Source organism: Rhinolophus sinicus, chromosome 7 (genome assembly GCF_057876585.1).
Source record: "Rhinolophus sinicus isolate RSI-liver-muscle chromosome 7, RSI-T2T, whole genome shotgun sequence".
Lineage (NCBI taxonomy): Eukaryota > Metazoa > Chordata > Mammalia > Chiroptera > Rhinolophidae > Rhinolophus > Rhinolophus sinicus.
Window position 1 is genome coordinate 13124647 of NC_142507.1, and position 14097 is coordinate 13138743.

The following is a 14097-nucleotide window of genomic DNA, read 5'->3' on the forward strand; positions in this document are numbered from 1 at the left end:
CACTAATTTTATATATATATATATATATATATATATATATATATATATATATATATATATATATATACTCTCAGTATACTAGAAACACAGGGGAATTCCTTCAACTTGAAAGAGAACATCTACAAAAAAACCCTACTGCTGGCATCATGCTTAATGGTGAGAAACTCAAAGATTTCCTGCTAAGATCAGGAATAAGACAAGTATGTCCCTTCTCACTACTGCTTTTCAATATCATATTAGAAGTCCTAGCTAATGCAATAAAACAAGAAAAGGAAATAAGTCTGGCCCAATACAAACTCATGTGTTAGCACAACTGAGAGCAAAGGCTAAAACAGTACATTTGCCCATTAAATTCCTGTTTTTATTTATAAAGGTAAAATGAGAAATGTCACTTAATGCAATTTCTCAATTTCTAAAATGAGTACAATACAATCTTGACTGTTAATAAGTCTTCAGCACTGATGAGACTATAAGTTAAACAGATGAAAATTAATTTGAAAAAAATACTGTTTACCTGATTGAAGCTGTTCAAGTTTATCTTTTTTGTGTGAAGCCAAGTCTCCTATAAAGCAGATACCATCTTTAGCTAGCAAAGCACTGCCAGCTTGAATACTAACTGCTCCAGTTCCATACTTATTTCTGGACAGAGTGGGAAAAATTTCAGTAGAGACTGGATGACGTATACCACGGGGCACAAGGTTTATACTAAAATTCAAAAGCCTAGGGAAAAAATAAATTATTCATTACTATTATCTAATATTTGTTTTTCAGAAATCATGATGTGTAACAGCTATACAATCAAATTTAATTTGATTCAATGTTTATTGAGCACTTGATCTAGGGATAAAACATACATGAGACCTGGTCCTTAACTTGGAAAGCTCAGAGCCTAGAAAGAGAGACATAAACAAAAAACTAAAACACAATATAATAAATCCTGAAATGCTGTCATGAGAACATCTGTAAGAGAGTATTATTTCTTCCTGCAAAGAAAGCTACAGAGAGAGGACTTTTGACCTGGGCTTTCCTCCTTTTCTGGTTTACTTTCTTTTGTTTATTCAGAAGTTTTGCATTTAGGCTTGCCCACAGCCCATCATGACTATCCCACTGCCTATGTATCCTGGTAACCCTTGATACAATCTTTTGCTTTCCCATCTCTTGGCCAGTTGCCTCGGCCTCTTCATTTCTCAAATTTAAATTCTAAGAAAGGAATATGATTAGTCTAGCCACAGAAATCATAGCTTGCTGGTGCAGTCAGCTGTGATGAGCAGACACAGACATGCAGGGCAAAAAAGGGAGAAGCAGCATCCCTTAAATGTGGATAGGTACATGCTGTAAAATGTCTAGTGTATGTGCCATTCCAAGGAATTTGGGTGTTAGTTTGAAGATATATAAAACGAGAGAGTGAGATTTAGAAAGAAACTTGCAAGCCTATTGAGCAGTGGTTCTCAACTCACATTAAAATCACCTGGGGAGTTTTTAAAATTCCAGTGTCAAGCCCCACCCCAAACCAGGGAAATTAGAATCTCTAGGAGTGGACCACAATCATACATATGTGTATAAATTTTTAAATTCTCCTAGGTGATTCTAATGTGCAGTCAGGCTCAGAATCTAGTTATATAGAACAATGGACCTCAAACTTGGCTACACATTGGAATCAGTAAAGGAATTTTTAAAAATACCGATACAATCTCACAGAACACAAAGTCAAAGTACAAAAATCAATTGTATTTCTATATATTCAAAGCAAATATTTGAAAAGTGAAAATAATAAAACACTACAATTTTAATAACATCAAAAATATCAAATATTAGAAGTCAACTTAACAAAACATGTACATGACCTTTACAAAACATAGCTGAGAGAAACTAAGGAAGATTTAAGAAATGCAGATGTATACCATATACACAGATTGGAACACTCAATATTATGAAGATATAAATTCTCTCCAAAATTAATTTTAAGTTAAATGCAGTTCCAATCAAAATCCTTAAAGGTTTCTTTGGAGGGGGGTTGGGGGGAAGGTTGGTATTAACATATGGATTCTAAACTTTATAAGAAAATGAAAAAGACCTAAAATAGTGAAAAAAAAAATATCGAAAATGAGGAATAAATTCGCCCTACCAGATTCAAAACTTAACATAGAGTTACACCAATCAAGAATGTGTGATATTGGTGTAATTATAGACAAAGGGTCAAAATAACAGAAAAGAGGGTTCAAATAAATTTATACCCAGTTCAATTTTATACCAAGTTTATACCTAGTTCAACTGATTTTCAACAGTGGTACCAAAGCAATTCATTGGGGAAAGGAAAAACTTTTCAACAAATGATATAAAAAAATTAGATAAATGCATAGGAAAAACATTAACCTTGACTCCTACCTCAAACCATATATACAAATCAACCTGTGATAAATACCAAAACTAATATAAAAGCGAAAACTATAATGCTTTTAGAAGAAAACATAAAAGAATATATTTATGATCTTGGGTAGGAGGCAAAGATTTCTTAAACAGAACCCAGAAAACACTAACATATAAGAAAATAATAAATTGGATTTCATCAAAACCAAAAAGTCTGCTCATCAAAGATATCTTTAAGAAAAAAAAATACAAGTTTTTTTTAGACTGGGAAGAAAATTTCATACATCTGTGACAAAGTACGTGATACACATATGTGACAAAGGACGTGCATCCAAAACAACCCCATTTAAAAGTGAGCAAAGGACTTGAATATACATTTCATAAAAGGAGATAATATGAGTAACAATAAGCACATGAAAAAGAGCTCAAATCAGCAGTCATCAGGGAAATGCAAATTAGAACCAAAATGAGATAGCATTTCATATAAACTAGAATGGCTAAACTGAGGAAGACTGAGCACAGGTGGAACCTTACATTGTTGGTAGGAATGTAAAATGGTACAACCACTTTGGAAAATTGGCAGTTCATAAAGTTAAATATACATCTATATTATGACACAGCAATTCCACTCCTAAGTATTTATCCAACATAATGAAAACACATGTTCACAAAAAGACTTACACAAGAATATTTACAGCAGCTTTATTTATAATAGTCAAAACATGCAAAAACCAAACCTTCATCACTAGGAGAATGGATAAACAAATTCTGGTATATGCATGTAATGGAATACTACTCAGCAATAAAAACAATGAACAACTGATACATACAACTGAGTTAATCTCAAAAATATGAAAAACACATTGAGCGAAAGAGACTAGACCCAAAGTGTATGCCCTGTATGATTCTATTTATATGAAATTCAAGAACAGGAAAATCAATCTAAGGTGACAGAAATCACCAGGGGAAATAGAAACTGATTGAAAGAGGGACTGAAAGAACTTGCTGAGGTGATGGAACTGTTCTATATCTTATTGTGGTGATGGCTTATAGGAGTGTATGCATTTGTCAAAACTCATTGAATTGTATATTTAAAATCTGATTATTTAACTATATGTAAATTTTACCTAAAAAACAAAACAAAAAAACCAAATCTCTCATAAGCCTCAAATAGGAAAAGTCAAAGGTGAATGACAAACAGGAAAACAGAAAAAGGCCTTAATTTATGAGGTATCACAAACAATTAGAAATAAACTACTGAATAGAAAAGCAAACAATGGTCAAGGAGTTTCATAGAAAAATAACAGAAGTGTTTCACAAGCTATAAATAATGCTAAAACTTATTTCCAGTTAAAGAAATGCAAATTAAAATAAAATACCATTTTCCACCAATCAGATGGAGAATTTTTAAAGCTTGGTAATACCCAATGTTGGTAAGGCTGTGAGGAAACAAATACTGTCATGCTCATATTGGAAGATTAAATTGGTGCAATCTGTAGCAGTTAGCACCATATTTACATTGCAATTTAATTTTGATTTAATTTTAGCAAAATACCATCTGTCCAATTAAGTCATAGTTAATTTGAGTTTTATTTTTTTAATTTTAAATTCATTCTATAAATTTGTTTTTGCTTTACAATTACATAAAAGATATTAATATAAGGAACATATTCCTAGCTTTTTTTGAACATTTAAGTAATTTCTAAAAAAAAGGTACTTGCTAGTGAGGAGCCCCAAAGTGCTGCGTAGAGGCTTATTCCAAGGTTAGGGTGATTTCCCCAAAAACAGTAATTTTGGCACTTTTGACAGCCTTATTTGGGTGTAGTGAGTCAGTATTATTGAGTGGAATCTTAAAGAAAAATAAGAAAATGGCTTGTTAGCTTTTAGAGGAGAGAGTATTTTAAAATGAAAACAGTACAAAAGCAGAACACTAAGCTACGGAACGGGGGAAACGCGAAAAATGCATTTATTTGTAAAGGTCTGAGTGGGGAAATAGGTTGAAATTCTGAATGGTTAAATTCTCAAAGTATTGAAAATAAATATCCCATTTCTCAATTCACATTTTAAACTTCATTGGTAAAAGTTTATTTAAATATTTGTACTACCCAGATAAATTCTAAATATTTGTCTTGTAATAATGCTCATGGAAAGGATTTGTGCAAATCTGTGACCAACTTATAATTTGAAAAAGTTCACATGTTTTACCTGTCTACAAGTAGAGCATCACTTGTTATAATTAAAATATCCAGGCAATCTTCCAGGTCCTTGTTACGGTCACTTGTCTGTACTAGACTCATCAGCAAACAGAGCTTGAGCAAATTGTAAGTCCCGGGGGGAACAATTTGTGATGCAAAGATATTGGCGAGTATTGCTGTAAACTTCCAGCATGAGCTGGAAGTCAAAGACAGGAGACACCTGAAATGGTCACTAATCCCTGAAGGAACTGAAAGTAAATATTAACACATATGTTAAAAAGGGTTTTAAAACAAGAAAACGACATTATAGATGTCTAATTCCATTTATCTAAAATATCAGATTGCAGTTCTTTTAATGCCATATTTAAATTCTTATAATGCTATTAAATTATGATTGGAGGTCATCACAGTCTATCATTTCTATCCCAGGGGATGTAATAAAAGGAAGCAGTCACCCCACGTGTCCACATAGACTGGCCGTGGGTTACAAGCAAATCTCTCCTTTTCCTCCTTTTAAGACCTATGTGAGCAAAGCCAGATCATGGGGCTCCTGTACTGCAGTGTTTGTTTCTTTATTTCTCTGTGTGAAATAAGATCGCCTTTAGTGAGAACTAAAAAGAAGAATGGGAAATATTTGAATGTTGCTGATGAAAGGGAAGATTTACACTCTACTGCTCTGAAAACACTCCACTGCACTATAACATGCTAGATCTCCACTCCCTCACTCTGTCCAACTCCTGAAACGGATGGTTAGGGAGGAATAGCTGTGCACGTATGACCCAGGCCCTTTCTCCTTCCTCTTGGGCTGCCATCATACAGCAATGACCTCTTCTACTCATCCATGCCCATGGACCAAGGGAGGCCTAGTACCTTAGTGTAGCTCTTGCCACATCTGAGTGGTTAAATTTGACTGATTCTGCAGTTCATCATGAAAAAGCATTTTTCCACCGACCATGTTCCCCGAAAATAAGACCTAGCCAGAAAATAAGACCTAACGCGTCTTTTGGAGCAAAAGTTAATATAAGACCCGGTCTTATTTTAATATAATATAGTATTATATTATTTTAATATAAGACCGGCTTTATATAAGACCGGGTATAATATAATATAATATAATATAATATAATATAATATAATATAATATAATATAATATAATACCTGGTATAATATAATACCAGGTCTTATATTAATTATTGCTCCAAAAGATGCGTTAGAGCTGATGACCCAGCTAGGTCTTATTTTTAGGGAAACACAATACATATAAGTCATGTTCTACTACCAAATCAATAAATCTTGAAACACTTCACAGCAGAAAATATGTAAAAGATCACTAAAATGTCTCCTGTCCACTAGTGTTTTGTCAACATTTTTATTGAAGCTTTCTTTACAAGATAAGCAGAAGTATCTAGAATCCACTTGCATTTAAATTCAACTTGTCTCTCTATTATTGCAGAAGGTTACTTAGGGATTCTAAAAAAAAAAAAAGCTAACTCTATTCAAAATTTAACTAGCCTTTCCTACATTTAGACACTTGTGTGCCAAGTAAAAAGAGCAGGTCTGCTCTCCACTTTGGTTTACTTAAGCTCAATTTATGTTGACGTTGTTAAAGAAAATTGTCAGTAATAATGGTGATATTTTGGCCACGATCTGCCTTTCTCTTTTGTCGTACATCTCTTGATTGGCTTAGAACTCAGATAAGGAAAAGGATGCTATTTTATTGGGTTCTCTTTCTTAGAGAAACAGTTACTTAGTATTGCCTTAACTAGAAAATAAAGGTTAGGGTAGAAAAAACTTTTGACTAATCTCTGTTGATACCCTCAATCATTGTTTTCTCATTGTTAATTATAAAAAATAATAAAAATAAGGTTTAGGTAAAAGAGTTTAGGAGTCCTTCCTGTGGGCAAGGTTCTATATTATCGCATTTTATTTCCTTCATAGCATTTATTATCTGAAACTGTCTTATTGATGAGTTTATACCTTTACTGATTGTCTACCATATGATTTAAGAATAGGAACCTTGACTATTCTGATCGCAACTGAATCCCTAGTGCTTACTTAGACGAGTGCCCAGCACTCAGGCAGCCAATACTTACTTCCTGAACAATTGATTTTAGATTTAAATACTTGTTAATGCATGATACTAACATTTTCCTCACCTTTTGGGTTGCAAAAAGTGATGTTATTTGCCTCTACACAGACAGAAGTTTGTGAAGTTTTTACACAGGTTGGAATTCCAATAATTTTATACTCATTTCCTATATTCATTTTATTCACAGATTCATCTAAAATTATTAAACACAAAAGAAAATATGTGCTCACTAAATGAAACTTGTACCTGATCAGATGGTTCAAAGATTAGAACTAGTAACAATTTAGTCGTTAAATTAGTTGTAAAGTATTTACTTTTGTTTACTATTATTTCCATATAAAGTAGCACTAATACTATAAACTGAGGCAATTTTATTTCTGATAAATTTTGATACTTATAGGCAATGATGAATTAACTTCAAGTAGCACGTGACATAGCAACTAGATAGTCTCCTATATATAGTCAAGAGGAGAAACAAGATCATTCTATTTAAAATGAAACATCTTTGCATTAAATGACAAGAAATGTAATCACCTTAAAAATAATACTTTTATTTGGGAAGAAAATGATTTTAAAAGGTATTCTTCACTGCCTATAATATAGGCAAGTTATGTTTATACATTATCTAATTGTAAACTGTAAGACAGATATTGTTATCCCCACTTTACATATGAAGAAACTGAGAAGTCAGGTGACTTGCACAAGTCTAAACAGTAAGCACCAGAACTGAAATTCCATCTGGTCTGCTTATCTCCAAAGTCTACCCTCTTGCATTATACTAGATTCCTCTCTCACACCTACAGATTGGGCAAAGCCTCTGCCGAGTTCAAAATGTGTTTTAAAAGACATATGCTAAAACTCTTGATCCTCCATTACACAATTAGAAGTTGGGCGGTTGTAAAGCTATGAAAGAAAAGCTCACAAGGAGGAAGAGGATCAACTACTCTTCATGAAGAAGATCAAATAGTGATCTTCACTTTTTATTCTCCTCCCTCTTTCTCTTTCTTTTTTTTTCTTTTTTTTTTTTAAGCTCCAGAAAGCATATTGGTATACCCTGCAGACCTGGAAGGGAAGAATCAGGATCAAGAATTGAGAAAATAAAATCCCAATACCAACCAACCAAACCAACAACAATAACAACAAAAAATACCAACTAAATGATACAGAATGAATTAAAAAGGGAAAATAAAAGTGAATAGCTTTTCAACTGTGCCACGGAATCTTAGAAGTTTGGTGGATGTGTCCTGAGGTCAAGGAAAGGTAAAAGGAAGGCAAGGAGGCTGGGAAATCTGGGTATCTTTTCTGATACCAACTCCAAAGGCCTACTTTTATTTATTTAAGTTTTTAATTTTTATTTGGGTTCTATATAAGAGTTTATTTGAAGAAAGGATTTTCTAATAAAATATAAGTTGGATAGCCACTTATATTTCTATATTTTAATGTATGGTTTGTATATAGTATATAAAAGAATTAAGTAGTTAAAAACATGTATTTTGAAGCTGGAATGCTTGAGTTTGAATCACAGCTGTGCCACATACTAGCTTGAGTGACCTTTGACAAGTTACTTAACTTCTCTGTGCCTCAGTTTCCACATTGTAAAATGAAGATAAAAATAGAACCTACATGATAGGTTTGCTGTGACTAAATGAGTTGATATATATAAGAGTGCCTGGCACATAGCAATTAGCTATAAAAAAATTACCTACATCTGGGCTTACATGCCTGCCTCGTCCTTGTCAGGACATAGAGAAAAAAGTTCTTGTTTGAGTCTCTACTTTCCTAACTCTTGAGTGTCCTATATCTAGTTGACATCCACGTTCTCTCTTTCCGAACAGTTTAATTCCTCCAATGTTAGCCCAAGAAAAGAGGCTGAGCCCCATCCTCATTTTCACTGTTCTGGCTTCTCAAAGAAGACTCACTTCTTCCCTGGGTGATTGATAATGATAATAATTTCCTCCTTCATGGCAAACTCTGTCTACTCACAGGTCTTGACCCCACTCACTCATTTATTTAACAAATATTTATTGAGTTTTTACTATGTGAGGTAAAAAACCCAATTCCCTACCTGCATAAAACTTATATTCTAAAACAACAACTCTAATACTTACATAACACACATACGTAGAATAATGGGAGAACATTCCCATGAATAACTGTGACCCTGAGACTTAGCATAGTGCTTGGGACATAGTAGGTAGGTCCTAACAGCTTTTTAAATGAATGTTGTATAACTGAATAATTGGTACATTAGCTAAATAAGACTCTTTAAAACACTCAAGAATAAGAAGACATGTGATTCTTAAGCTACAGTAGTCCCTTCTTGTCTGCAGGGGGTATGTACCAAAACCCGCACTAGATGCCTGAAAGTATGGTTGGTACCAAACTCTGTATATACTATTTTTTCCCTACACATATATACCTATGAATAAGTTTAATTTATGATAGGCACAGTAGAAATTAACAACTAATAATAAAGTAGAACTATTATAACAATATACTGTAGTAAAAGTTGTGTGAATGTGACATTAAGTAAAATAAGGGTTACATGAACATAAGCACTACAATATCACAACAGTCAATCTGATAACCGAGACGACTACTAAGTGACTACCAGACAGGGAGCATGTACAATGTGGAGACGCTGGACAAAGGGGTGGTTCATGTCGTGGGCAGGACAGAGCAGGACACCGTGAGAACTTATCACGTTACTCAGAACAGTATGCAATTTAAAACTTATGAATTGTTTATTTCTGCAACTTTCCATTTAATATTTTCAGACTATGGTGGACGACAGGTAACTGGAACCAGAGAAAGCAAAATCATGGTTAGTAGATACTACTGTATAAAAGTGCCGTTTATACTACAAAAGCATAAAGAAGTCAACTACCTGTTTATATATTTTATAGCAATTTGCTTTTAGTTCAAACAGAACTTACCTCTTAGGAAAATTGTAAGAGATTGAAACCTAAATGGTTGGTTGTTAGAATATCCTTGAAAAGCATGAAGTGCCTGTGCAGTAATTATTTCAACTATCTGTTTATCTGAAGGCGAAGAGCAAAAACAAACGTTATTAGAATATATATTCAATTTAATTTCCACATTAAAATAACAGACACTATTTTTAAAATTGTAATTACAAAATGTAAATGCATTTTTACCACCAAGTACTCTAAATTTTCTGTCTTCTTGAAGTGCAGATGAACACAGATCACACAAAAAGTCATTTCTTACTGTTGCAGATTCTGTAGCACCAGGCACATGCACTCTTATATACTGAAATCCTGAAAGAATGAAAACAGGGAAGCTAAATTTGCCTTTGGATTTAGCTATCCATTTTCAGTCCTTTAAAATTAATCTAATTCAAAGTATAATTAATTCAGAGCAGTTCGATTAACATTTATTACATGGCTATGTTTTGCCAAACACTGGGCTAAGGCACTGGTGATATGGATATTGAAACACACAATTTCATAGGCAGCAATACGAAACAGATCATTTCAATATGCAGCATTCATTTACAGAGTGTTCAGAGAGAGCATCCAAGCCAATGAGAAGTGGGGATGAATGGGAAAGGTGTCCTGGGGAAGGACTGAACTGAAGTTAAGCCAAAGGGTAGAGAGAGGACATTCCATGGAGTGGGAAGAGAATGAACAAACACTCATGAAGCAATCTGAGAAGAACAAGCACTTTAGCAAAACAAGAGCACCTGTCAAGTTGGTCCTAGAGGAAGGGAAAAAAGAACGCATTTCAAGATTAGGCAAAGTAAACACCAAATTTTGGGAGACACCAAATTTTCTTGCATTCTTTGTACTCTGTGAATATTTTATAACTTAAGTGAAAACATGATTTAGGATTAAACAAAAAATTGCTTCATGTTTTGATTTTATATTCTAATATGTACCTTTTGAAAGAGGGCATGCTTCATCTGAACAAAGAAATCTTGCACCTCGTGTATACTTGGTTACAGTTGTCATTGCAATCACAATTCCTTGTATCATATAAAATCTTTGAGATGTATAATCAAGTGGAAACTCACACAAATCAAGACTATAACTTGGCAGAGGAGGTAAATGTGTTAACTTCAGCACTATATTAATCTAACAAGAACATAAAAATGGTATTAATACAACCGCAGAACCAACTAAATTTACAATATATGTCTATAGAGTAAATCAAGTAAATGATTTGTAAATGTAGAACCAAAATTTTAAGCCTAAGAGATTTAAATATAAAATTGAAGATGCGAAATCCTTATAATCTTGTATTTTAATTGAAAATATCATTATGAACTCATAATTTTTCCTTAAAAATATGCATTTCCTGGCTATAGCCACTGAAAAGACTTATGAAACAATGACAAAATTCAATAGCAACGAACACTTCTACTGCCCAGATTGTGATCTCTAAATATAATTTCTCCCCTAAAAGGAACCAGGGCTCCTCAGGGGAAATGGCTGATTCCAGGTCTGGGACAGAAAATAATATCAGATGGACCTGGTACATTTCCTTGTGACAGAAACCACAACAGCTATAAAAAACTAATTGGATATGTCAAAAGGAGACAGGAGCAAAATTCAAGGAATTCCCAATGACCAAACGTAGGGTAATATAAGCATCAAAAAGAATGACAAAGAGTCATTGAAGTATATCAGATATATTTAAAAATTCATGAGTTCTTCATAATTAAAAAAAAAGGAAAAACAAAAACTCCCAAAATTATTGGGCATCACTGGAGGCCGCTAGATTTCAACTCATTAATCTCTGAAAATTTATAAATGGAAATAATCAAACATTTATTCTGCCTTTCCTGAACAAACTGTACCTCAGGGTAACCAGGTAGTTGATGAAAGAAAACTTCTCTTATAGAATAATTGAATTTTAAATTCAGAAAGTAATTAAAAATTAAATTTAGAAAAATCACAATTTTGCAACTCTTAATGAAATAATGGATTCTAGGCAATGATCATCAACAACTGCAAAAACCATTAGGTGAAAGTTGATGGGAGGCTGTATTATTGGAGGGCTCTATCAGCTGACATCACCTGAACCCACAGATCAGCTGCGGCATTGCTAAAATTGCGACCACAGAGAGTATCATTCTCCTAATGTCGTGCAGTATGAAATACATGAAACTATGATGTATTCTTGTCAAAATGAGTTGAATCTGAATCTAAGGAAGTATGTAGAGCCAATTTCTATTTTTCAGAAATATGGGACATAGGGGAATAAGTTAAATACCACAAGAACATAATCAGACAAATCCAGATTACATGACATTTTACAGGACAATTAACTAATTTCCTAAAAAACTCAATGGTATAAAAAGGAAGGGAAAGAAAATAGCTCTAAACAGACTTTTAATAAGATATAAGAACCAAGTGTAATATGTAGACCTTGTTTTGATCCTAATTTGAACAAATCAACTGTGAGACATTCTTGAGATTCCAAATGGGTAAATTTAAATACGGACTGAATATTATACCAAAGAATTACTGTAATTTTTGTTAAGAGGTGATAATGGTATTGTGATTATATAAGAAAAGTATCCACAATTTTTAGAGGTTGACACTAAAGTATGTAGATATAAACTAACAGAATGTTTAGGATTTGCTTTAAAGTGTTTCAGAAAAAAATTGATGATGAATGTATGGCAAAATATTTAAATCTTTAAATCTGAATGATAGATCTATGGAAGATCATTGTATTATTCTCTTTATTTTGGGGTCTGTTTGAAATATTTTATTTTTAAAATGTTTAATGTTATAAGTGAAAATACAGGAAATAAAGATGTGTATGTAAAATATTCTATTGAACTTTGAAAAATGTAATCTTTTTAATAAACAAAGAATATAAAAATATTTATATACAAGTTATCTTAAAAGTATTGTACCTTAGTTTTCTTCATCAAATTTAACAAAAACTTACTTGAGTTTCAGTCTGTAATTGTCCAATTAATGATAGAGTCTTAACAGCAATAAAACAGACCTGTGATTTCAAACAAACAAAAAAGTTACCAAAAATTTCATGTGGCACAAAATTATCTCTTGCTTTAACTTACTGATTGAAAAACTTGAGCAGCTTTTAAAGGCTGGTGTAAAATGTGATTTCCAAGTTCAGCATCTAATTCAACAACATCAGAGGGATTTATTAAAATATTGAATCGATAAACAGCATAACTTTGTTTTGAATCTGCAAAAAACACAAATATAAAAACGAGGATAGTTATGTGTTGAAATTTATTTTAAAGTTTCTAAAATAAAGTCACCTTTGCTGAACATACCATTGTAGTATTTGCAATCATCTATAAACTTTTGGAGCCCTCCACTTCTGTCAAGATAGATAAGGGCTGCCTCTTTCATTTTTAGAGTTGACATTTTCTCCTAGTTAACGGTTCTTCTCTATTAGTAACTGATTAAATCACAAAAGCTGGTAAAAACTACAGCTGCTGAAACTCATAGAAAAGATGAGAACTCCTAGAAATAAAATAAATTAAAATTTACATACTATGAAACAAAATTGAGAGTGAAATAAAACAAAAATTTCCAACTTCAAGAATTTCCTACCCAGAGAAACTAAACTGTTTTCTTTTGCCAAATAACATTTTCATCAACACTAGGCTATGAGAGTCTCCACAAGATTGCACACTTAAGAACAGGAGCCTCAAATGTCCCTTTACAGAGTAGGTACTTAAAAAATAAAAATAAATAAATAAATAAATAAATAAATAAATAAATAAATAAATAATAAATATTGGATGATGAGGTCCCCTTGCAGGCATTCTTTAAAAAATGAAAGTGGTAAAAGTTGTTTCATTAATTCAATCTGAGCAACAAAGTGTAGTTAAGAAATCTGAGAACTTGGTTCTAGAACAAGCATTTCCTAGCTGCTATGGGGAAATTACTGAACTCCCTTGGTTGAGTATCTTAATCTGTAGGAAATGAAGGAGTTGTATTAGATAAGGCCTCTTCCGGCTTTCAGTCTTTTATCAGTGACCAACATAAAACACTAAACCATAGTAGAGAATGGAATATGTAAAATTCATTTAAAGACAGCAAACACTACTTGGAAACAATATATCCCAATAATTGTATTAGGTGTTAGGGATAAAATGAATGAGACTGGATCATGCCTTCAAGGAGTTGCCAATTCAGAGAAGTCAGAAATAATGATTACCATATTTATTCGTTATCAAGTATTTATTGAGCATTTAGTATTTATTGGATACCAGATTGTCCTAGGCACCGGAGATACAGATGAATAATACATAGTCCCTACTGTTCATAAAGAGCACAGTGAGGGATGACAGATATGTAAAAAATTACAATACAACTTGTGTGTTATAAAAGAAATGTTAACGTACTAGGAAGCTCTGAAGGGACAACAGATGAAGTAGTTCACAAAATTTGGGTCATCTATGTGTAGGGGGTCATAACATTTTCTATAGT

The 14097-nt window shown here is 32.8% G+C and overlaps 1 protein-coding gene across 1 annotated transcript in view; it reads right to left on the reverse strand.

Annotated features, from left to right (window-relative positions):
- Nucleotides 1–13624, reverse strand: part of MCMDC2 (minichromosome maintenance domain containing 2) — a 32775-nt gene extending 19151 nt beyond the window's left edge. Inside the window, exons 1-9 of the mRNA XM_074318361.2 lie at nucleotides 12933–13624; nucleotides 12711–12841; nucleotides 12578–12637; nucleotides 10554–10749; nucleotides 9811–9933; nucleotides 9589–9693; nucleotides 6720–6845; nucleotides 4573–4810; nucleotides 515–720 (exon numbers count right to left, since the gene is read on the reverse strand). Of these exons, the coding sequence (XP_074174462.1) occupies nucleotides 515–720; nucleotides 4573–4810; nucleotides 6720–6845; nucleotides 9589–9693; nucleotides 9811–9933; nucleotides 10554–10749; nucleotides 12578–12637; nucleotides 12711–12841; nucleotides 12933–13026 (1279 nt within the window). The 5' untranslated portion in view covers nucleotides 13027–13624. The remainder of the gene's footprint in view (nucleotides 1–514; nucleotides 721–4572; nucleotides 4811–6719; nucleotides 6846–9588; nucleotides 9694–9810; nucleotides 9934–10553; nucleotides 10750–12577; nucleotides 12638–12710; nucleotides 12842–12932) is intronic.
- Between the last annotated feature and the right edge of the window lie 473 nt (nucleotides 13625–14097).